At 55.8% G+C, this 25372-nt stretch overlaps 1 protein-coding gene across 1 annotated transcript in view; it reads right to left on the reverse strand.

The window, feature by feature from the left end:
* The window catches only part of LOC136005852 (hydrocephalus-inducing protein-like), a 41358-nt gene extending 18500 nt beyond the window's left edge, over window positions 1-22858 (reverse strand). Inside the window, exons 1-14 of the mRNA XM_065663745.1 lie at window positions 22829-22858; window positions 21007-21171; window positions 20334-20396; window positions 19395-19499; window positions 18812-18919; window positions 17917-18059; window positions 15931-16009; window positions 15422-15610; window positions 13706-13900; window positions 7499-7615; window positions 6019-6138; window positions 2734-2868; window positions 1985-2184; window positions 1224-1348 (exon numbers count right to left, since the gene is read on the reverse strand). Coding sequence (XP_065519817.1) covers window positions 1224-1348; window positions 1985-2184; window positions 2734-2868; window positions 6019-6138; window positions 7499-7615; window positions 13706-13900; window positions 15422-15610; window positions 15931-16009; window positions 17917-18059; window positions 18812-18919; window positions 19395-19499; window positions 20334-20396; window positions 21007-21171; window positions 22829-22858 — 1774 coding nt within the window. The remainder of the gene's footprint in view (window positions 1-1223; window positions 1349-1984; window positions 2185-2733; window positions 2869-6018; window positions 6139-7498; window positions 7616-13705; window positions 13901-15421; window positions 15611-15930; window positions 16010-17916; window positions 18060-18811; window positions 18920-19394; window positions 19500-20333; window positions 20397-21006; window positions 21172-22828) is intronic.
* Between the last annotated feature and the right edge of the window lie 2514 nt (window positions 22859-25372).

The following is a 25372-nucleotide window of genomic DNA, read 5'->3' on the forward strand; positions in this document are numbered from 1 at the left end:
GATGTGCCCGGGTGCCCTTTGGGCTGCCATCCCGCTCAGGTCACAGGGAATTCTACATCCAAGTCACTCAGTGACGCTGAGGAGCGCCACCTCAGCCATGCCTTGCCCAGGGTCTCCTGCAGGCAGGAGATGCCCCCAGTGTCGTGTCATCCTCATCTCCTGGTCCTGAAATATTGGGCATAGCTCTGATCTCAGAACCCAAGCGGGAGCATTTGAAATGAAATGGAGAAGGGCAGAAACAACAATGGAAACTACAGAGCAGCTTCTGTGCTGAGCTCTGCACTCAACAGGCTGCTACTGGGCCCTCGGATCCATATGCCAACTCCTTCTTTGGCTCCTGCTACGGTCACAGCCAGGTGCCTCACCACTGCCCGCACATTCTTCCTTGTCAAACGTGCTGCTGTTACCACTTCACCACCGGAGAAGTGAGTCCCTTCACTAGGGTAAGTGTCCTCTGGAAGGCTGGAGACTTACTTCCGGCACCAGAGCAACACGCACAGCAGCACAGCCATTTCAAAGTGTTTCTCCAAGGTGGTGCTCACGACCTACCTTCAGGCATCATTGCGCCCTCACATTACTGACTCCAGCCAGCCCTAGCAGCAGCTTGCTCATAAACCTCACCACTAAAGAACTGCTGCTAACAAGGCGGTTTCTACAGAATCATTCCCAGGCTACAGCAAAGCTCAGAGCACCCTAATGGCTACCGCTGCCACAGTTACTGCTCCTCCTGGTCACAAGTCCTCAGCATGGCCCAGCTCTCAGCACAGCACCAACTGTACCCATGCAGCACATCACAAGAAGAGGGTCTCTACCTCAAAGGCCTTCCCAGGAACTGTAACACAACAGATCGGGATGAAAAGCAATGACCCGTCAGGAGAGCTCTAGGGGACAGGTTGCAGGCTCTTCAGAGAGCTCTCTTGCACGTTAAAAGCCATCTCCTTTTCAGTCAGACTCCCTGCTGTGAGTTCTTCTGCAATGGAGCACCCAGAATATTCGCCATCGCCCCCGGTGCACCGTGCGCAGGAAGATCTGCCTGCCTTGTTACAGGCTGAAATATTCCAGCACAGGAATATCTAGCAGCCAGCAAGGGAGCTTTGCTCTACTCAGCGTGAAGGAACCTTGCAGAAGGGATTCAACAGGACAATGAAGCCACCAGATGATGACAGACAGCGCAGACACCGCTCTGGTTCGAAGGACACACGGAGGGTGCACCACGCGCTTACCTGTGTCATAGTGAACGATCATTGGACTCGTATAAACACCAGTCTTTGGTGGGTGGAATTCCACCGTGACTTCCATCGCTTCTCCAATGCCAAGAGTCCCAATGGAGGGATCCACAGAGAAAGGGCTGCAACACAAAGAGAGAGATCAGGACTGTATGGGAGACCCGGGCCCTCCGTTAAGTTTGCAGTCTAGTTCGCTTCAGCTCACTTGTGCAAGCAAGGAGCAAGCAAACCACAGTCGGTACAAGAAAACCAGAACATCCAGGATCAGAAATAGAGCGGGTGACTCTCCCTGCTGAAAGAGAACCAGACCTCAGAAGATCCCGCGGTATAACACGACCCCAGCCCAGTAGAGTAGTTGGCAAGCGCCTTGCAAATAGATGCTAGACTTCACTGGGTATTTATTGTGGTGGTGCCTCTCACCAGCTCATTGCTTGCCTGTTTCTTGAGGCTGTGTTTGGGATCCGTGACCTGAGCCCCTCGAACTGTCCTCTGCCACACAGCACCTTCTTCAGCAGTCAAGCTGCCTTCCTACCTTGCCTCTTCCAACCCAACAGCATCAGACCTGCAAGATGCTGCGTTGCAGACACCACTGCAGTGTACAACTTGCTTGCAGAGCTTTCTCAAAACACTGCAAGCAATGGCAAACCCCACGTGTCCTGCCCATCTCCAGCACCTCAGATGCTCTGCCTCCTTTTTCTCACAGTTTACAAGCCCATGACCACGCAACAGCGTTTTGCGCAAGGGATGAGCTCCTTTACCTCAGAGTGGTGATGCTGTAGCAAGCCTCCCGCTTCCCCACGTTGCGCACCAGCAGAGTTTTCTGGGTGCTGAACCTGACTGGACACTCGGAGAAGTTCAGCTGCTCAGGGAAGTCCAGGCTGGCTCGGGCACCTATGGCTCGGATAGGCACAAAGAACTTCTCCCTCTCTGTGATGATGATAAGCTCGTCGAAATAATCCTGCAGGGAGAGAAACAATCTCAGCACAGTGCCTTTAGCACCATGCCCATGGCAGAAGAAGAGCTGCTGGTTTCTGTGACTCTCACAGTAGCATTCGGTAATGTACATGCACTTTTTACCTTCATGGCCTTTCATTACAGATTATTTCACAAGCAGGGGCAGCCAGGGACCATGGGGCAGATCCTCTTTAGTTTCTACAGGCATGCTGCCCGAGGGTAGGCCAGAGTATTGAACTACATTTAAGCAGCAAACAGAAGATGAGGAAAAGGCCATGCACAGGCAGCAGACTCTCAGCCCTGAAGCCAACAGACGTTACGTTAAATATTCCACCACTGAAGGGGAAAACAGCCTGAAACAGGCAAGAGCCTCCAGCCTATGGGAGCACAACCTTCACCACCAGGAAAGAGTCTCCCCCAGGTCTAGATCCAGTGCAACTCCACTGAACGCAGGCCACTTCTTCAAAACCCACACCACACGCCTGCTTTGGAACCCAGCCCTGCAGGTTCACCTTCCCCTCAAGGCGCCATCTCTCGGGACCTCCACTCTCACCTTGTCCTCATCAGGTCTGAAAAGGATGCGGTAGGTTGAAGACATGCCCGGTGCTACCTTATAGTCCTCATTACTCGGGCTGATCAACTCGAAGTAAGGAGAGTTCCCCAGGATGACGTTCAGCAGACGAGGAACCTGCAGGGAAGACACAAGTAGGATTTTGTCGCTTGTGGAAACATGAGAAGGGACCAGGACAGGCCATGTGACATCCTTCCTTACCACCTTTCCAAAACACTTTTAGCTCTGAAGCTACACGCACGTAACACACGAGGGTGGACTTGAATCCCTTCTGCTGAGCTACACAGCTGCAGCACAGAGACAGTAGGAACAACACGCCCTGCTCTGAAGGCAGCAGGAAGGAGATGCAGTACCTCAAGCCACCTGCGTATTCAACAAGCCCAAAGAACATGCTTGCTTCTGCCTGCACACATCCATGCAGTCATACCTCTGGAGGGGGAATGTATTATCTGAAGGCAAACCAGCGTGCGTTATACGGGGAGGGAAGGAAGTCACTTCTGACACACCAGGGTGGAGCGGGGTGGTCAAGCTGCGGTGCTAGTCATGGCGGTGGACCAGCAAGAGAAGCAGACCACAGACACTCTGGGCTTCCTGAGAATAAAAGCTTACCTCAAGAGCAAAAGGACGAGCGCAGGAAGACAAAAGAACAACCCCAGGAAGAAGCAGATGGCTAAGAGAATTTAAAGGGGGCTGCAAAGCAGCAAGGGAGATCCGTAATACAAGGAAAGGCTGGTGCAGAGATGAGAACACCCAACGTGCCTCTACGATGGATACCACAGGCACGGAGACAGCAAACAGACATTCTCTAGCACACAGGCAGCAACGCCCCAGCACCCAATCTCATCTCAGAAAGCATAACAAGGAGACTTTGAATGACAGGCAGCTCCACTGATGAACACGACGAGCCTTGGAAAAAATGGAGGCTCATTCTGCACCCCTGACCCAAGCCTGGTGACCCATGGCCAAGGCAGCCCTGGACGCTCTAAACACCCTTTGCTCCCACCAATGCCCTGGGGCAGCAAGCTCCAGGAGCCCATTTCCCACTGCAGCCACACGTTCTGGTCGCCAAGTCCCTTGGCACGTGAGCCCAGGTGGCAAAGATCTTCAGCAAGAGCCACCCAGGATGCCTCTGAGGGTGCTGAGGAGCAGCCTGAAGACAGGAAAGCAATTCGACAGCAAGTACGCAAGAGCAGTAAGCACAGAGTGCAGCACTTCCGTATCGGAGTGAATACAGAGCACCTATTGGGCTCGATTGCACTTTGCCTCTGTTACATATTGCTGCTAGCTGCAGTTTTAGGGAGCAGACAACCTCAGCTACCACGCAGGATACATCAGTAGGATTCCGAGGAATGTGGGAAACTCGTGAGACAGAGCACAATGTTCCTTTTCCCCAGGACATGACCAAAACCCAGCAAAATTAGAACATAATGAACTCTCTTGGGATTAGCATCTCTATCTTTGTGCATTTAAATATGCCAAGGGTTTTCCTTAGAGCTCATCTGCCTTTTACACCAGGGCTCTCTGACGCCTGAGGCTGTACCAGCTTCACAACTGATTCATTTTGGGTAAAATCAACAGTTCACACACTGCCTCCCCTTCACAGGGCATAGAAATCCCAAGCTGCAGCTGTTACCAGTCTCTTACGTTTTATTGGGAATGGCACCAACATCAATGCAGGTGTTGTTTTCCACTTGGGAAGCACGAATAGAGCAAATTCACTGTTTGCCTCTTTGCTGGTACTTGGCAAAGGCAAACATTCTGAGGTGCTGCACGGATGAGGGAGCAGCTGAAGCCAAAAGGCACAGTGGGAATGAAGCAGAGCAGTAGGAAAAGAGAAGCTGAGGCCCATTTTAATAAGCAAAGGGCACACCTGCAGCAAAGATTGCCCAAAGTCACTGTGAACCACACCAGTGGTGTCCCTTGGGCATAGGTACCCACATTGCAACTTCCCAGTATGCCCAAGCTACACCAGGAATGACACAGTACTCTCTGGGAGTAACTGAGGGACCATACCTTCATCCTTCCTTGCCAAAGGCTCTTCCATGCTCTACCACGTCCCTGTAAAACCTGTTATCTCAGGAGATACTCTGACTTCTCTTGCTGTTCCTCCCCCTACATTAAGCCCTGACGGTGTCACTCCTTTTGTCCCCTCCTTTGTTTCTCCCAACAGGGAGATTTGAGGAGGGCGTTAATTCACCTGCACACTTCCACCTCCCCCCCGCTCCCCGCTGTGCCCTCCTCTCACACACACGTCTTGCTCTTTCTTACACAACCGGATCCTGAATTACGCCTGTTTCTCACCTTTCTCTGCTTCCAGCACACTTCCTCTTACGTACCAAGAGAATCCCTGTGCGGAAGAAAGCGCTCCGCGACAGGACGTTGAACTCAGCCCCTTTCCTCCCTCCTGTCTTTTCCCACCAGCTTGCTCTTGGCACATGCCTCACTGGAGCAAACGTTTCCCCAGCTGAAATTCAAAAGGTCTCCATTTCCCCCTCTACAGCAGAGCAGAACAAAGTTGCTGCCACTTCTCAACTTCTCCCTGCTCATTTTTCGTAGGAAATCTCAACAGGATCACAATCTTTCCCGTTCAAGTTGGAGACCTTCAGGAGCACATTACCCTGCCTGTGCTGGGATTCTCCAAAGAGAAAGCACAGCCACGCTGGCTTAGAAACACCTGAGCAGAACCAAACTAAGCTTAGCAGGAGCCTCAAGTGGCACCTCAAGTCCTCCCCTTTAACTGCTGCTGCTAAGCCAGCCTGTTTCCCCTGCTCTTCCAAAACACCCAGCCTGGAGTGCTAATGCCAGGAGTTACAACTTACTCCAGCACAAAGTGGAGAAAACTCAAGCCCTGTGCTTTGACACGGAGTTGCACACAGGGGGCTCAACAGGCTGAGAGAGGGAAACATGCCCTGCCAGAAACCAAGATTAACCAAGGAGCCACCGGGACATGGTGCACACTCGCGGTAAAGCATGACAGCAGGCAAGCACTGCCCAGCCCTCGACATTCCCATCAGTCCAGGGCTTTCAAGGGGAAGCATGCTGGCTCAAAAAGCTCCTTTGGCTTAGTTACCACCAGTGCGCGGCCAAAACCAGCGGCAGAATCCCCAGCATGGCAACATTTCCCCCATCTTGCAGAATCACGCTGCTGAGACATTTTATTCTGGATGCGCTGCGCTGCAGCAGGTAACTTGCTCTGCTGCACACCACGTGAATTCCACTGCTCTCCTCCTCCAGCCCAGTGCTCAGCCTCCACAGCCCAGCACTTACCCTGTCGATGTTCCTCAGAGCTAGCGCCGCTATGTAGAACTGGCGGGGAACGTAGTTCTCAAACACCACCTCGGATGGGAAAGGCTGGAACAACCTCTGGTCCAGGCCAACTGCTGAGAACTGCAGATGCAAGACAGAGCAGAGACAGCTTCAGCTGCTGGGAGAAAGATTAACGAATGAAGATCCCACACTGATCTCCAGTAAACACAGTCTCTTGGTGAGTGCATCTGCCCAGCTCACACTAGGAGATGGGAGCCCACCCACCTCCGCTCTCAGCTCACAAAACGTTTCTGGACCATGTTGAGCAGCCTCAAGCTAAGAAGCTCTTTTGCAGGCTCTTTCTCCAGGTTGCCTTCTCCAAAAGGCAAAGCAGCGCCCACCTCCAGCAGAGCCCTCTGCTAAGGGGCTCCCTCAGCTCCAGACGCTTGCTGGAACAGTCACGAGCACTCAGGGAGCAAGCAAAACCCAGGAGTTTCCAGGAGCCTCCACAGGAAACAATTTGCAGGTGAACTTCCCTCTGAGACAGCGAGACTGAGTCCCACGCATCCCAAATATCTTTTTGGTTTTTTGATGCAGACCCGAGAAACCAGTCGGAAGACACCAGTACCAGGGAGGAAAGGCCAACAAGAAAGAAACAGGGCAGGTGGGAAACAGACAAATGAGGTGAATGCTGGATGGGGATGAAGTTTCAGCTGAAGTCTCAGCATTACGGGGCAACTTGAGCTAGACTGCAATTCGTATCCCCTTTCCCCACGAGCTTTAAGTTGATGCTTCACTCTATTCTCTTACTGCTCGTTTCTTGAACACCGCTGCAGAAGCAGCTCTGAAAAATGCACGCAAAGACCAAACGCTGACCCAGCAGAGGCAGTACTTGGAGATAATTCCTCCCTGCTTGCTCTCCCCTCTCCCAGCTGCACTGCTGTCACTCGAGAGACACAGGCAGCTCTCCCGCTTCTCCACAAAAGCCACGCTCAGGCCGAGCCCAGTAGCTGTAGCACTGCCAGTTATTTGGGCGCCCGTCTTACGTGTTCCCACCTCCTGTGCTGCCTGGGGCAACCCGTAACCGATGTGCTACATCAGGTCTCTTGCTGGCAGCTTTCTGCTCAACAGCTTACCTCAGTCATCCACCCACCTGGACTGTGTGTTAGACTGAGCAGTCCTGCAAGAAAAGCAGCTTTGAACATCCACCTAAGAGAACACTGATCCAGGCAAAGCGCATCCACTCTTCTCTGCCCAGCAAAACCCACCCACTGCAGCAGAGGTTCCACTGCCTTTGTGCAGACCAGGACTTCAATGGCTCATTGGAGAAATGTGTTTTTTGCCTTTCCCCCAGCAGAAAGAACTCCACCACCACCAGTTGGAAATGACAACAGGACCTCATCACCAAGCTGCTTGGGTAAGCTGGAGGCAAGGCTGCCACAAGCACGTGCCCTCTTCAAATGTCACATCAAACGGCAAGGAGAAGAGCAGGAAAGGCTACCTTTTGATGGGAGACTTCACCCATGTCCCGAAGCTGGGTAGCCTGGGGCCGCCTCATCTCCCGAGGGCTGGCCAGCCTCTGCCTGGTGGTGAGAGACTCTTCTGCCTCTCTGACCAGCTTCGGATTACGAGATGCTACCACTCTGCTCTGGAATCCATCCGCCCTTCTGGAGGACCTCATGGGCCGGGGGGTCTTGCCACTGGCCATGTCGCAGAGGTCGCCTGGAAGAAGCAACAGTTGGACAATCCACAACCCCAGAACCTTAAAACCCTGGACCCATGGAACCCTGGAACCCCGCAACCTCAGGCAAGGGCTCTTAAAGCTCACCCAGTTCCAACCCCCTGCCACGGGCAGGGACACCTTCCACTAGGGCAGGTTGCTCCAAGCCCCGTCCAACCTGGCCTTGAACGCTGCCAGGGATGGGGCAGCCACAGCTTCTCTGGGCAACCTGTGCCAGGGCCTCGCCATTCCTGGCACACCCAAAGGACACAGCTGTGTCTCCAGCCTCTGGCATCCTTCCTAAGCAGAGAATACAGGGCCTCCCCACCCTCACTCATGATTAGACCATATTTAGGCTCCATTCATAGACGTAAAACCCCACAACAAACAGACCCTGAGCCAAAACAGCCTTTTGCTCTGGGGGCAGTCCCACGAGCCACACAGACGCACCAGGCGCTACTGGCACTTCTCACCCTCTCTGCAAGGAGCCTGATGATGTTTCTAACTAACTCAGCACAGAGTTCAAGACTCTGATTAAGAACTATACTTTCTCAAGGCTACTTTGCCTGGCTCACGTTACAAAGATTATCTGGCAAAAACGGCTCCTTCCAGGCAGGAAATCACCCCACTGCCCAAGAGCATTTCTCCATGCAGAAGGACGCCCTAATTTTCACTTGTTAACACCCAAACTCCAGGCTCCCTCCAGGCACTCCAGGCTGCCACAGCAGGAAAAAAGCAGGAAACCATCGAAGGCACATGAGCAATTAGCTCAGAGCTACGTAAAATCCAGGATGATATTCCCTCCTGCTTCCCTGTGCTCCACATCACCTCTGCTGTGTGCACTTGCTGGACACAGCAAGACAGCATCTAGGCAAAGATGGCCATTCCCTGCCCCTCGACTGCTCCCCACACCCTGCAAGCAAGGCAATCACTTCATTCCTTTACTGCCAAGGCAGCGACAGCACTGCACGTGTTTGTGGTGCCGGGCCCTCCACGGCTTCAGGAAACAAGGCTACCGTTTCCTTTTGTCCTTGCAAGAAACTCCAGAGCTCTGCACTGCCCTACGGACAGGAGGACCTGCTGCAGCAAGAGCTGGGATTTAGAGCTGGAAATAACTCCTTTTCAAGGGAGAAACCTAATGGGGATGATCCAGCATTAAGCTGGGTTTCAGTGGTTTCTTACCGGGTCTTAAGAATAACTGCCTTATTCGTTCCAATTCTCCAAGCTGTGATTTCACTTCACTTGAAACGAACCCTGTCGTCGCCCCCACAACGCTTATTTCCAGAGGGCTTCCAACCTCCACAGCCCAGCCAGCCCAGCAGCTTCCCCCCGCGCCCTGGAGCAAGGCTCTTCCACAGCCCCAGAGCCTGCAGGGACCAGCCTCCCAGAGGAGCAGGAAAGGAGCACAACGGAGCAATCGGGCACATCTCCCTGCAGGGGCAGGGCAAACCAGCCACCAGGACACAGCACCCCTCCAGCCCACCACCCCACGGCTCCCTGCTCCCCACCTCAGACAGCCAAGGCTCCCTTTGCTGCAGGACCTACAGCCTAGCTCCAAGTCTCTACCCTCCCTGCAAGTTGCACGGCAATTTCAGAGCCCGTTCAAGCCCTTCTACCTGCCCAGCCCTGCTCTTAGCCCAGGGATGTTTAAATCCTGCCGGCTATCACACAACTGCCCCATCCCTGCTGCCAGCGGAGCTGCCTCCTCCCTGCCCAGGGCCAGACGCTACCTGAGCACGGGTGATTCACGCTTCTCCTGGAGGATTCCTCCGTGCGGGGCCCAGCCTTGGCTCCTGAATGCCCTCGCGCTGCTCGGCAGCTGTGGGCAGCTGCAGGGACAGGAGCCGCCCAGGGACGCCTCGGTGTGGCTCTTGCCCACCAGCACAGCAGCTAACTGCTGCTGGGCTGCCAACAGCCAGGGGAACCTGGGCAGCAAAGGACAGGGCTGGCACCTGGGCTGCCCAGCCCCTCTCCTCAACGCTCTGGCTTTGCCAGCTAGGGCAGGGTTTCACCAGCGCCTCGAGGAAGCAGAGCTCAGAGCCTGACAGTAGCTCAAGCCTGCTCCTGCCTCAGCGGCTCAGCAACTCCTGCTCTCACTGGGCCACGGCTGCTGCTCGCCTTTAACAGCAGCAGCTCCCCTGTACGTCACAATAGGCGAGGGCCACACGTGGCTTCCACGGCCACCGCAGGGCCTTGCTAAAGCTACAGCCTTGCGGATCCCTGCAGCCCCCCGACGCCTTCAATGTCTCCCCCGCAGTGAAGCCCTGCACCAGGGCTAAAGTGCACCTTACAGCAGCATTTGGTCACGCTCCGTGAGCGACACATAAATTGCTGGAGACACCGCAGATGAGCCAAGAATTTCTCTGCTTCAGCAGGAAACAAAAAAGCTTCCGCACTGACTACAAAGCAACCATTTAATTCCTACTTTGCTGGCCCACGAGGAGCCCCGCCACACCAGGGCCATGGCCAGCCTGCCTTTGGGGTGACCCCTGTTGCTGCCCCTGGTGAGCGCCCGTCGATGACTTTGTACCCATTAAGCCTGCGCACACGGGCACACGCACCACACAAGGCCACCCAACTGCCCGGGGCATCTCAGCTGCCAGGAGCTTCACACGTTTGCAGCACAGCGTTTGCCAGAAACAAAAGCTTCCCATGAGACTCGGGGCCACAGGCAAAGCAAATCCTCACACCTGCCTGGCGGGGAACGTGGAGCCCTCACTTTGAAACCAACACTCATCATCTGGGCCTTTACAACACAGGCAGGGAGGATATGAGCCCCGAGTGCTAACTGGCTCTCCAGGCAGCCAGCCTCTGGAAACACTCCAAAACATGTCCCGCACCATGTCCAGCCATGAATCCAGCTGGAAACTGGAGAGCTCAGGCAAAGACACCTCAGGCGTGACACCCCTGTGTGCTGAAGGCACCAAGGCAGAAGCTCTCTAACTAAAGGAAACCCCTTACAAAAGCTCTACCACAGCTGACATCATTAATAGGAGCCCACTAGTAGAGCTTCCTGCTATTTCCTTCATAACCTTCAACTGCCAGCCAACGCCGAGACAGCCCAAGCTCCCTTCCAGGGTCATAGAATCATAGAATCATAGAATAGTTAGGGTTGGAAAGGACCTCAAGATCATCTAGTTCCAACCCCCCTGCCATGGCCAGGGACACCTCACACTAAACCATCCCACGCAAGGCTTCATCCAACCTGGCCTCGAACACCGCCAGGGATCGAGCACTCACAACCTCCCTGGGCAACCCATTCCAGTGTCTCACCACCCTAACAGGAAAGAATTTCCTCCTTACATCCAATCTAAACTTCCCCTGTTTAAGTTTTAACCCCTTACCCCTTGTGCTGTCACTACAGTCCCTGATGACGAGTCCCTCCCCAGCATCCCTATAGGCCCCCTTCAGGTACTGGAAGGCTGCTATTAGGTCCCCACGCAGCCTTCTCTTCTCCACGCTGAACAGCGCCAACTTGCTCAGCCTATCTTCCTACGGGAGGCGCTCCAGTCCCCTGATCATCCTCGTGGCCCTCCTCTGGACTTGTTCCAGCAGTTCCATGTCCTTTTTATGTCGAGGACACCAGAACTGCACACAATACTCCAGGTGAGGTCTCACAAGAGCAGAGTAGAGGGGCAGGATCACCTCTTTCGACCTGCTGGTCTCGCTCCTTTTCATGCAGCCCAGGATACGGTTGGCTTTCTGGGCTGCGAGCGCACACTGCCGGCTCATGTTCATTTTCTCATCGACCAGCACCCCCAAGTCCTTCTCTGCAGGGCCGCTCTGAATCTCTTCTTTGCCCAACCTGTAGCTGTTCCTGGGATTGCTCCAACCCAGGTGTAGGACCTTGCACTTGTCATGGTTGAACTTCATAAGGTTGGCATCAGCCCACCTTACAAGCGTGTCAAGGTCCCTCTGGATGGCATCCCTTCCCTCCAGCATATCAACCGGACCACACAGCTTGGTGTCACTGGCAAACTTGCTGAGGGCGCACCCAAGCCCATTGTCCATGTCAGCGACAAAGATGTTGAGTAAGACCGGTCCCAACACCGCTCCCTGAGGGACACCACTCGTTACCGGTCTCCAGCCGGACATCGAGCCATTGAGCACAACTCTTTGTGTGCGGCCGTCCAGCCGGTTCTTTATCCACCGAGTGGTCCATCCATCAAATTGGTATCTCTCCAATTCAGAGAGAAGGATGTCGTGTGGGACAGTGTCAAACGCTTTGCACAAGTCCAGGTAGATGACATCAACTGCTTTACCCTTGTCCATCAATTCTGTAGCCCCATCATAGAAGGCCACCACATTGGTCAGGCAGGATTTCCCCTTAGTGAAGCCATGCTGGCTGTCACCAAGCACCTTGTTGTTTTTCATGTGCCTTAGCATGCTGTCCAGGAGAATGTGCTCCACGATTTTACCAGGCACAGAGGTGAGACTCACTGCTCTGTAATTCCCCGCGTCTTCCATTTTCCCCTTCTTGAAAATGGGGGTTATATTTCCCGTTTTCCAGTCGTCGGGAACTTCACCTGGCTGCCATTATTTTTCAAATATGATGGCCAGTAGCTTAGCAACGTCATTCGCCAGCTCCTTCAGGACCCGCGGATGGATTCCATCAGGTTCCATGGACTTGTGCACGTTCAGGTTCTTAAGACGGTCTTGAACCAGATCCTCTCCTACACTGGGCCTAAGGTCTTCATTCTCAAATTTTTACCTTTAAGTGGAACCGACTGAAGTCTTAACCGTGCTTCCCCAAAGAATCTTAGAGAATAACAGAATCGCAGAACGGTTTGGATTGGAAAGGACCTTAAGATCCCCTAGTTCCAACACCCTGTCACAGGCAGGGACACCTCACACAAGACCATGGTGCTCAAGCCCCGTCCAACCTGGCCTTGAACACTGCCAGGGATGGAGCATTCACCACTGCTTTGGGCAACCTGTGCCAGTGCCCCACCACCCGCACAGTGAAGAATTTCTTCCTTCTAGCTAACCTGAACTTCCTCTGTTTCACTTTAAGCCCATCACCCCTTGTCCTCTTGATACAGTCCCTGATCAATAGTCCCTCCCCAGCATGCTGGTAGGCCCCCTTCAGATACTGGAAGGCTGCTATGAGGTCTCCACCCCGCCTTCCCTTCTCCACGCTGAACAGCCCCAGCTTTCTCAGCCTGTCTTTGTGCAGGAGCTGCTCCATCCCCCTTAGCATCCTCGTGGCCCTCCTCTGGATTTGCTCCAACAGCTCCATGTCCTTCTGTTGAGGACACCAGAACTGTACACTGTGCTCCCAGTGGGGGTCTCATGAGAGCAGAGGAGCAGGATCACCTCCCTTGACCTGCTGGTCATGCTCTTGGTGATACAGCCCAGGACACAGGGGGTTTCCGGGCTCAAGCGCACGCTGAAGCGCCTCATGTTCCAACCCCCAGGTCCTTCTCCTCACGCTGCTCTGAATCACTTCTCTGCGCAGCCTGTAGCTGTGCCTGGGATTGCCCTGACCCAGGGCCAGGAGCCTGCACTCGGCTTTGCTGAACTTCATGAGGCTGGCCACCTCTCCAGCATGTGCAGGTCCCTCTGGATGCCATCCCTTCCCTCCAGCGCGCCGGCTGCACCACACAGCTTGGTGTCGTCTGCAAGCTTGCTGAGGGTGCTCGATCCCACTGCCTGTGTCAGCGACAAAGATGTTGAACAGGGTCTGCCCCAACACCGACCCCTGACGGACACCATTCGTCACTGGTCTCCGTTTACACATTGAGCCATTGACCGCGACTCTCTGTGTGCAGTCATCCAGCCAATTCCTTGTCCACCGGCTGTGCATCCAGCAAATTCATGCCTCTCCCGTTTAGAGACAAGGACGTCGTGTGGGAGGATGCTAAATGAAATTTATTGGCTCCAGAGAGCACGAACGTGGCGGGAAGGGCCAGGGGCAGCTGGTCACTTGCGGGTGGAGGGCAGGCCCCGGAGGTGGTAGATCCAGGAGCCGCCAGGGCAAGAGACCACCAGCCTGCTGGTGACAGGAGCGGGGCCGCCCGTGAAGGAGACGGTGATGGTGGTGCTGCTCTTGGCGCGCAGCATCTCCGGGGCCCTGACGCTGAAGGCCGGGTGCTTTACGGCATACTGGAACGCCGTGGCCCTCGGGAAGACGTTCCTGAAGGAGATGGAGGTGGTGCCGCCGGCTGGGATGAGGAAGGGGCCCTGGGGTTCAGGGGGCAGCGCAAGGCCGATGAGTGGGATGCAGTACTGCCCGCCCAGTGCAGAGCTGAGCTGCAGCGTGGCCTTGGCTTTGCCCAGGTGGCAGGGCTCAAAGGTCACTTCCACGTTCAGCTCCGAGCCCCCAGCGCTGGCGGGTGCCGCACTGATGGATTTTGCCGTCTGGAAGTCGGCACAGTCGGTCTGCGCAGAGGAGACAAGAGACCATGGGGGGTTGGTCACAACAGCAGAGCCAGCGCCTCGGGAAGAACACGATGGTCCCCTGGCCCGTCCCACCCAGACCATAGCCCTGGTGAGTGCCTGCGGTGAACGGGCACGAGAAGTGTGCAAACGTGCCCAGCAGGGACAACCCTGCACCCAAGCCCCAAGACTGCCAGACCTGGGCTGCAAGCGGGAAGCAAGCCCAGGCACCACGGGGCCTGCAAAAGCAGCTCCAACCAGGGCAGCAGACACGGGCCCGCAAGGGAGGACAAGCCCACACTAGTGGGAAGGCCCCTGGGCTCACATGGCCACCCAGGCTCTGCCAGGCCACGCCAGAGGCACTCGGACCCCTTGGTGGAGAGGGCTGGTGCTGGCCAGAGGAGCTGCCTCCCAGCCAGAGCCCTGGCAGCCCGGGCTCACCTGTAGGAGGTACTCGGTCTCCTGCTGGGCAAAATTCCGGATTTTGGTGGTGATGGTCTGACGGGAGCCCAGCGTGGTGCGGAAATACACGGGCTTCTCTGGCCTGCTCGAGGTGGCTTTCAGCTGCAGGTTGTAAGACAGAGAGCCCAAGTCGCTGCTCTGGAGCACCAGGTGCCCGGTGCTCTCACCCGTTTTCAGGGGCTGATACTCCAAGACAAGATCCGCCTGGGAGGAAGGAAGGAAAAAGCCACGGCGTCAGGCACAGGCAGGGAACACGTGTGCCTGAGAAGGGGGCAGCTGGTCCCTGCTCTGCTCAGGCAGCGCTTGAAGGCTGGGCTGCCTTCCCCGCTCTGACTCCCTCTCTCTCGGGCACAGCCTTGCTCCTTCTGGGGGACGGTTCACTCAGGGACAGATCCCAACAGCTCAGAGCCCTCCAGCATGATGCCAGAAGCTGCCCACCCTAAAAAGCCCCTGTGCTCCCCCAGGGCACACACCACCTCCTGTCAATGCAGGCTGCAGACAACCTGGCCGCGGGATCAGGCTTGTCCTGCAGCCACTCGCACCTGGAAGCAACACATTAAATGAGGGGCACATGGCACAAGGACCTGCCACGTGACGCCCAGTGGCGGCGTGTTACAGGGGCCAGCAGGGCAGACTCCACCAGCGCAGGATGATTCCCACTGGGGATATTCTCGCACACTGCTCCCTCTCTACATCATCGGCAGGGAGCTGCCACCACGGAAAGAGGCCCCACATGGCTCCTTTCAGGCATCACCCTCCAAGAGCCCCCCCTCCGGCCACGAGTAGGGAGAGCAGAGTGAGCCGCAGGAGCTTTGCTCCTACCTTTGACTGTGCAGGAACAGTAAAGTGCTGTGGAACGCTGACGTCCGGCACTTTGCAGTTGATGGCAAACGTCACCGGGACAGGCAGAGGGTTGTCCACCTTGACGGTGGAGGACACTCTCTGCCGAACGGCGGTGCTCATTTCGACAGTGCCGATGGGTCCCGAAGCCATCACCTTGAAAGTCACCATGTGGAACAAGTACTCTCCGGTTGTCTCGTTGAGGAAGGTCACCTGAATCAGACAGAAAGGGAAGTGCTGCTCATTCCACACATGAAAACAGACCCGGAAGAGCCCACCGAGCTCAGCGCCCTGCTTCCAGGAATGGCTATGAGCACCCAGCGAGGAGGAGTGCAAGACCAGAGAAAGCACCTGTGGTATTTCATAGGACCCGTGCACGTGGAGGTATGAAAACAGGCGTGTAGCTTCTCGGTGAGCCAACAGCTCCTTGAAGGGCCCTGCAGACCAGTGTCCTCACTCACCTTTGCCCTGTAGACTCCTTCTTTGTAGGAGAAGAAGGTGAGCTGGTAGTCCTTCTTCGCAGAGCTCGGCACGTCGATGTATGAACACCCCTGCAGCACAGAACTGCTTTCCAGGTTCTCTGGTTTGAGCATGTCAATAACCACCAGGAACCTGCGCGTGAGAAGGACGCAGTGAAGGTCAACAGGAAGGACTCCCATAGGATACCCATCCTGCGGGGGTACAATACAGCCCCTCTCATCCTCAGTGCCTCGGGCACAGGGCGCCAGCTCTCACCCCCCTTGGAGGAAAGCCCTCCAGGATGGCTCTGCACAGGCAGAACGTGGGTATGGCCAGACACGGCCAAGGAGAGGGAAAAGCTTTCAGGAAGGAGCTTCCAGGCACTGGAAGCTTCCTGCCTTGTGCTGCTGCAGGGATTGCTCATGAGGCCAGACTCCCTGGGCTGGACTCACCTCTGTGGTCTCTGCAGCCAGTTGGACACAGGGATGAGCTCCGTGTGGGAATTCCTGCACGGAACCTGCCGGGAAATGGCCCCTGAACACCTGGGGGCTTCAGCAGTTCCTTCCAGCTGGTAGCGTAAGCCTGTCCCGTCCGGCAGGGGGAAGAAGATGGAGCCCTACAGACAACGAATAGGACAAGTCGGCTCTGGAGCACCCCTGGACAGTCCCATGCCTGAGGCTCTCACTGAGGCAGCTTTCAGCACGTCCAGCTGGCAGAGCTGTGACTGCAGCCCTGTCCCGCGCAGGAGGAGACAGACGCCAGCGTCGCACCTGCTCTGAGCTGCTTGTGAGCGGGTGCGTGGCCCACAGGACACGGACCAGCTACAGGACACAGAGGCATCATCTCTGGGCAAAGCAAGGAAACACGGGCCCTGCAGCAGAGCTGCTCTGCACATCCCAACACTCCCTTACTGGCCCCACTCACCTTGGGCATGTCCCTGCCAGCCTGTGCTCACGCAGGGACAGCCGTGGGCAGGGGGTGGCCGTCCCTGATGAGCTCCATTGCCTCAGTCCTGCTGGCCTTAGCCCCAACAGCGCTGACCAGAGAGCAGCCTGTAAGCTGGCACAACAGGGGCCCCCCAGACATGGGCCATGGAAAGCTCATATCCATGCTCATTCTGGGTGCCCGTGGATCCCAGACACCTGCCTCTGCCTCCACAGCAGCTGAAAGCTGCAAGACTCCTCACGCAGGCTGTACGTTAAAGAGATGCTGAGCACGTGCCACCCTAAGGGCACAGATCTGCTGAGCACCCTGGAGACTTGAGGCCAGAAATCTCTGACCTGGCCCACTGTAAGGCCAGCTGGAGCGGGACAAGGAGCGCGACAAGGACCTGGCAGCTCCAGCACCACAGAGCCCTTCTGAACTGACCCCTTGGATTTAGGAGCTTGTTGCTGGCCTGGCACAGAAAACATTGCAGAGGGGCCAGTCACCCCCATGTGCCCAGCCTGAGACCTGCAGGAAGGGCTCCTCCCAAAGCTCCTGCATGACCCTCAAGAGATCTCTCTCGTTTCCCACCTGCCTGCTCACGGCCAGGACGGCACTGACAAACTGCAGGGCAGCTTTGCCCTTCTTGCTCCCTGCAAGCTGCAGAAGGACACCAGCCAGGTGCTGCTGGCAGAAGTGGTTGTGCCCGGGGCTTGGAGAGCCTGTGCAGCCCGTGCGCTGAGCATGGGGGTCTCTGAGCCCCCTGGGCTGCCACAAGCAGCCACCTGGAGCTACGCAGAACAAACTTCATTTCTTGGCCTGCAGAAAGCCTGGCTTTTTACGTTAGCTGCTCCAACACGTTTGGTGCTCAGTCCCGACTTCCCATCTGCCCTTTGCCCGTGCCTGGCCCCCAGCCACCACAAAACCCAGCTTCCAACAGAGAGCACAGGACACCTTCAGCTTGGACAGGGCCTCCAAAGGTCATCTCGGCCAACCTCCTGCCCAAAGGAGAGTGACCTACGAGGGTCATGCCACGAGGGTCAGCACGCTGGCACAGCTCACCTACCTGATGCTTCTTGTTCCCACAGCTCATGGTTAGGGGTCTGTAGGTGACCTGGTAGGCCTTTTCTTTTTGCCTGGCCTCCAGATGGATACATTCAGGCCCTTTCCAGTATTTCCCCTCAACAATGGGCTTCAGGGTCCAGGCCTCGCTGCTCGGGTTCGACAGGAGGATGGTCTGGCTCTGCTTCTCACGCACATTGCAGCTGAAAGTCAGGGTCTGTAACAGAGGAGCACAGAGGCTGCTGGGTCGTACCCACAATCCTTGCCACTCTTCTCACGCTGGCTCTACACCAGGACCTGGAGCACAGGGAGCAGCTTTTCCTTGTCACATGCAAAAATTACCCTTTGGCCACAGCTTTTGGAGTAAATCAAGCTGGTTGTTCTTGAAGAAGGGAGCAGAACAAGCCTTTCGCATGCTGGGTGAAAGGAAACTTCAGGGGAGTCCTGAAAGGAAAGTGCTGTGCAAGGACAGATCTGCAGCCACACAGCCCCTTCCTTCATGGGCAGGATGAAGAGGAGCTCCATGCTCTCTTTGGGAGCAAGAGCCAACTGCTCCCAAGCTACCCCCTCCCAGGGGCTGGATGCAGATGCCTTGCCCCTTCCTACTGCTGAATGCCCTCCCCTGGCCCGGCACGGGGGAGAAGTGTGGCTGCGGGTGCAGTGCTGGGATACAGCGGGGTGGCTCTGTGGGGAGGGTCTCAGGAGAGCCCGGCAGGGTGCTCCCACGGCACGGGTGCTGCAGTGCAGAGCCAGGACAACCGAGCTGCTCACTGGAGGAGCAACACCTCGAACAGGGGAGAAAGGCAATGACAGGGCTCAGGAACTCTGGCAGTCCTGCCCAGCACTTTCTCTCTGGGATACCCCGGCACAAGCGAGTCTGCGCTCGCAAGTGTCCTTCAGTTCCTGCCCTGGGAGAGATGTGGCGCAAATGCTGGGGTCCAGGGGCCCATCCTGTCCCTGCTGCGTTACCTCTCTGGTGCCAGGGGCCTCCACGCAGGATCCTGATAGCGTAAGGCGGAGCGCCTCGCTGCCTGGGATGAAGCACCGCAGCCCCTCGTACTGGACAGCCTGGCTCAGCTTCGAGGGGCGGAAGGTCACAACGAAGGGGACATCCACCCCTGGCCTGATGTAACCCTTCGTGGGGCTGATAGAAAAGTCCGGCTGGAAGCTCTCCACGTCCCACAAAAACCTTGCCAAGGAAAGCACAAGGACAGGAAAGAAGGATTAGCCACGGGGAGCTGTGAAGGCAGGGTAAGTCTCAGCGTGAGGCTCTCCGTCTCTGGTGGGCTTTCCCACCACATCTCAGGCCTGATGCTGAGCCACCTGGCAATAAGGCTTCAGGCTGGGCAGGACCCACTGCACCCATCTCTAAATGAGCTTTTGCTCGTACCCCCTTGCTAACTGCCAGGGCCTGACTGCACGGCCATGGCTGCACGACTCTCCAGCGGGATGGAGAAGCAGAGAGGAGCTATCTGGGCACACTACGGCTCCTCACAAGCCTCATCCAAGCAATCAGCCCTCAGAGAGGCGGGGGGGTCCTGCTTTACCTGACTCCTGTGTTGCCCGCGTTCCGCATGACGACGCGCCGGCACGTGTAGCTCTGCCGCACCACGGCTCCAAAGCTGAGCTGGTCCTGGTCCAAGCTCACGAGGCTGCCCTGGCAGGAGCCCCGCACCGCAAAGAGGGAGCGCACCAGCCCGCGGCACTCCAGCAGCACTTCCCCGCTGAACGGCTGCATGCGGCGCTTCGGGGAGAAGGTCACCTCCACTTTGCAGGTGTCTCCTCTGGCCTTCAGCTTTAGCTCCTTGCTGGGCTTCAAGCACAGAATCTACCCGAAGAGATGAGTGGAGACTATTTCATCTGGCAAGCCAGCTGCGGAGCCTCCCTCACCAGACTCAGGGAAGAGGCTTCCAATTCCTCTTCTGTCCACACCAACACTGACCCAGTCCCACTCATTCCCTCGTAGGCATTCCTAGGTAATACCAAAGGTGTTTTCTGCCATGTGTCCACCTGGTCACGGTGAGGTCACCTCTGCCTTCTAAAGCTTTCATGGAAGTTCCAACAGAGCTGTAACCCTCCCTCTTTCAAGATTCACCTCCCTCGCCTTTCCAGATCTAAAATATGCGGCTGCATCCTGACCTATGCGTCTAAAACAGGTTAGAGGAATTGTGCCGCCTTCTCACTTGTGGCTCTCGGGGAGTCCTGGCACCCAGCTCAGCTGAAGCGTTCACACTGCAAGCATCTGCTGGCAGAGCAGTGCCAGCAGGGAGGACGGGGCAGGCACAGGCAGCCAGGGCAGCCCACAGCTGTCATTAGCTACTACCTCCCACCCACAGCAGCTCATCGCTCCCTGCAGGCACACTAAAGTGCTCTGCAGAGAAGGAATGGCACTTACCCCAGCTTCCTGCAACTCTGGCACGGTGGATGAGACTCTGAGCTTAAAGGCGAGAGGGCCTGCGCTCTTGTTGGCTATGGTGACGATCTTCTTCACCGTCTGCCCAATGCAGATGTTTCCCAGCTTCACCACCTTTCCTGGTGGATGCACAACGTCAACCTGAGGCAGTAGGGATTGATATCAAGCCAAAGGAAAGAAGGAGAAGAGGTTTTCTGCCACTCTCGTGGCAGAAACACAAACCATGGTAGGCTGGGGAAGAGATGAGGAAATGAGAAAACCATGCTGGTTGCCACCTGCACTTTTAGCATTTAGATTTCATCTCACCTTCATTTCTATGCCCCTTCCTTGGGCCTCAACAGTCAGCTTCTCAGCCGGGGCACACGGAGGCAGCAACAAGCTGTTGTGGCTGTTGTCATCTTTAGGTGTCCGTAGGAGCTGCGCACAGAGGGAAGAGAAACCACAGACAGCATGAGTTTCTGGACCTTCACCACGTGAACAGACTCCCCAGACGAGCCATCCCCTCCCATATTCTTTCCCCCCAGTGGCAGGGATTATCCAAGTCCCTCCACAGCCTGCCAGCAGAGCCGGCTAACCCTGGGATGCCGCCGGGCTTTGCCCTGCGCGCTGCCCCCGTCTCCCTGGCACAAGCCTGGGAATGCTGGAGCGATGGGAATCTCCAGGAGCGTGCACAGACCTTCCCCCTCACCTGCTCCTCAGCAAGGTGCTGCTGGTCAAACTCCAGTGAGTAAACCCCACAGGGGTTCTTCACCACCACCGTCCCCTCTTCCCCATGGCTCTGTGGCAGCAGCGGTCCCAGCTCGAGCTCTGCGGGGCTCAACTCCAGCCGTGGCTGCAGACCACATCCCAGGACCGGCACCCGCAGGCGTTGGCTGCTCTGGCAAATCTGGATCTGCAGCTCGCCCCGGTAGCACTTCTGCAAAGAAGCAGCACAGAAAGCTCCTCCGTGAAGCCCCAGGTGACAGCGCCTCCAAGGCAACAATCGCCCCAGGCTCAGGGGTCTTCTCAGCACCTCTAAGCTGAACCCAAACCAGGCAGTTACTTAGAGCAGGGGCTACAGCATCTGCATGGCTCTGAGTAACTGCGGTGAGTCCTGCTGGGGAGTGTAAGTGGTCAGTTGGCTACCAGATGGATCTAAAACGGCCTATCAGGGGTTTTCACCTAGTCGTGGGGGAGCGCAACGCACGTGAGAAAAGTCTGCTTTCTCAGACACAGTCCTGGCGCTGCAGCAGCGGGCAAACATCAGCTGTGTGAAAGAGGCAGCTGAGCTCTCACTGGACAGAAATAAGGATCGTCTTCTCTGCTCAGTGCTTGGCTCTGGTCAAAGCCAGACACGAGACGCTGAAATCTCCACGAGCAATTGAAAGATCCCTGCGACTGTCCCCAACCATGGAAGCACTTGGGTCCATCCTGTCACACGCTGCCAGTTTCCAAGTCTGGTGGAAGGTGTCCCTGCCCATGGCAGGGGGCTGGAACTGGATGAGCTGTAAGGTCCCTTCCAACCCAAAACAGGCTAGGATTCTGTGATGTTTGCCTTTAATTCTTCTGCTGGTTCATGTGTAGGGCACAGTCTCTGGCAGTAACAGAAACCTTTGGACAATACCTGAATTACCGAATGCGCTTTGCGTTGCCAGGGCAGATGTAGAGCCCAACACTAGTGCCCAACTCTCACTCGCAGGATGCTCAGAGCCAGCAGTGCTAAAGCCCCCTCAATGCCACCGAAGCTCCAGCTCCACCTCTGAAGCACACAGGGCTGGACTCTTCGCGTACCTGGATATCCAAGTGTCCCTTGGCGCAGATGGTCCCTGTGCAGGGCCTGATAGTAAATTCAGCTGGCTTCTTGGCACCTGGGGCTCGCTTTCTCCACGACGGACCAGTGCTGTCTGACACCTGAGCAAAACTGGTCACGCTGGGTGCTCCCGAGCCGTCCCCAGGAATGCGAAGGTTGAAGTTGAAGGGCACCGAGGAAGTGTTAGTGAGGCGGCAGCACAGGGTGCGAGGAAAGCCTGGGAAAAGGACACAACAGGAGTTTATTATCCCGTGATTCCTGGGCTGGACATCCTGCCGTGATAAAACTGCGCTTGGAGTTTGCCTCCTTTCAATGGCAATTACAGCTGATTGAGAAGCTCTGTGGGGAAGTCGTCGTCAATTACGGTCCCTTTTACGCTTGTCACACAGAAATGCCACTCTGACACAGGTGTCTCTAACTGTGAGGAGCTCTCACCTCCCCCAGACCAGCACCAATTCCTTCTCAACCGTGACGGTGCATCCAGAACATTTACTCTCAAAAGTCAGTCCAGAAAAGTCCCTGTGAACTCCACAAACACTCCCACAGTTTTCGAGAGATAAAAGCAGTATGCTGTCATCAAAGAGATGATCCAGGAAAGGAAAGGAAAGATGAAATTGGCAGCCACAGCATGATGCAGAGCACTCTGAAGCAGTTTCTCCAGACAGGAACCTCGGTGCATCTCCTGGTTTGGGACAATCGAGACCGAGCCTGTGGCAGCTCACGGCCCACTTCACTGGAGGCAAACCTGATGCTTGCTCAAGAACAAGCAGGACCTGCGTCTCACCCTCCCGAAGGAGCGGGGACAAACGGCCATGCTGCACACCGCCTTTCATTACCCCACAAAGGCTGACATGGCTTCAGCTTTGGTACTTGCTCTCCATAATGGAAGCCACTGAGACAATCGCAGCTGATCTGGGGGGTTGAGTTCACGTTTAAACTTGAGACCATCTCAGTGAGAAGTCCTTTGCGAGACTGAGGTGGAGAACCAGAATCTGCATCTCAGTGGAGAAGCTCTGGGTGCACAGCCGCCAGCTCTGTCAGCAGAGCTGGGCTTTTGGTGGGGAAGGAGGAGCCCATGTCTGAAGACATGGGTGCCCAATGCGGAGCTACTGCTTGGCCATGTTACCTGGGAGCTGACAACGAGTTGGCCTCACAGCACTAATTGATTTCTCACGCTAACGGTCAGGTGGGTAAATGGTGCCCTTGCCTCACAACAGCAAAATTCACCCAGGGCACCTACAACTTGCCTTCAACTCCCTTCTCCAGTTGGCCGCGGACAAGAAAGACTTTCACAGTCATTCTGTTGCTGAGGACTGGCAGATTGGGGCTGGACTGACTGTGAGGGACACCAGAGAACACTGACTTTCTACTCCTTCCGTTCTATTTGAACCATTCAATTGGCTCTGTGCCATTCTGTCTGGTTCTGTTTGATCTCATGACGGCAAAATACTGCCTAGCAGCTGGCAGTCCTGGTTTTGACATGCTGAAGGTGGCTATGGAGGAACACAAGTGACAATGCTGTCCTGGACAAGTGCTCCATCTGGGTAAGGCTCAGACCTCCCACCCTGCAGCCCAAGCCCAGGGCACACTCACCAAAGGAGACTTCACCGAAGCGGAGGGACGATACATTGAAATGAAACGCCGGCCCAGTGACACAGCCACTGTGAGGACAAAGGCAGAGGAGACATGGCCTCGGTTAAAGAGAACTGCAAAGCCTTCAGCTTTCCTTACCGTTCCGGTGGGTAAAAGCCGGCCTGAGAACCTCAGGGGGTTTCAAATCAAGCCCTCACCCTCATGCTCAGCACAGCATCCAGGTGGACGGGAGGCAGCCAAAGCAAAGCGGTCAGCAGCCCATAGCTGCTTGTGGGGCTTGGGGCACAGTGTCATGCAGGGTATGCCCCCCAAGTTGTTGATGGCCTGAGGAAGGACACCAAACAAGTGATGGCTGCGTGCCTCAGTTTCCCCATCTGTAATGTGTTGGACACAGGGGTGTCCCCAGTAAAGCACACTCAATGTAACTACCCTTCCCAGCCACAGCTTTCCTGCTTTGGCATTTCTTAGCTGGAACCGCTCTTCCCATGGAGTACAGGAACACCTTGCTCAGAAGATCTTGATCCACGCAAGCGTTATGGGGGCAGGACTTTGAGACACGAAGCCGGGGGAGCCCCAAACATCCCTTGACAAGAGCCGCAACAGCTCAACAGAGCGGACAGTTGAATCTTGGAGGAAAACATCAGCCAACCACCAGGGCACCAGCTGACCCATCCAAGAGCAACACGTCTTAAACCACCCAACACAGAATCGTCAAATCATCTACGCTGGAAAAGACCTTTAAGATCATCAAGTCCAACTGTCACCCCAGCGCTGCCAAGCCCACCACTAATCCATGTCACTAAGGGCCTCGTCTACACGGTTTGGGAACACTTCCAGGGATGGTGACTCCACCACTGCCCGGGGCAGCCTCTTCTAATGCCTGACCACCCTTTCGGGGAGAAACTGTTCCTAACATCAAGTCTAAATCTGCCCTGCACACACTGAGGCCGTTTCCTCTTGTCCTTTCCCTTGTTACTTGGGAGAAGAGACCAGCCACCTCCTGGCTCCATCCTCCTTTCAAGTAGTTGCAGGCATAACGGATCCTGAACACACCGCATCTCCTCACCTGCCCTTAAATTCAGCAGACTTGAAGGCTCCAAACTCCAGGACTCACCAACATCCACCTGAATCACCACGTGAAGCTGCACAACACCCATTAATTTATTTCATGGTTGATGCCAACCAATGCCAGCTCTGCCTCTCAGCTCAAAATCAAGGACCACAGCAACTGGTGTGTTCAACCCAACCTATTCCATGGCTCCCTCTTGCTGACAATTCCACTTCATTTGCTACTGCGGTCGCAAGGAGTCAGCGTCAAACTGGAGTCAAGGTTAGTGTGGGCTCCTAGTGTAGGGATGCCAGGATGAGAGCCAAGATCAAGACCTCAGACAAGCCTTTTCTTTCTCTGCTCCATCAGCAAATGAGGCAGGTGGGAGATGACTACCCAGAGAGAGCTACAAATGTGGCCGCCAAGCTCCTAGAACCCTCCTCACCTCACAGTCAGCGTCAGAGGCTCAGGGGATCCCTTCACATTGAACTGGAATTCCTCTGTGAACTGCCCCACGACACTGGCATTGAAGGAGATCCAGATGGCCTGATGATCAAAAGGCAAAAGCATGCCCTCCCGGGGGCCAAAGGTGAAGCAGGAGCCCAGAGCTCTCTCCGGAGAGACCACGCTGAAGGGCGTCTCAGTAACTCCTCTGTTGAGCAGGAACACCTGCAGCAGCAGCGAGAA

This window comes from Lathamus discolor, chromosome Z, assembly GCF_037157495.1.
Source record: "Lathamus discolor isolate bLatDis1 chromosome Z, bLatDis1.hap1, whole genome shotgun sequence".
Classification (NCBI taxonomy): domain Eukaryota; kingdom Metazoa; phylum Chordata; class Aves; order Psittaciformes; family Psittacidae; genus Lathamus; species Lathamus discolor.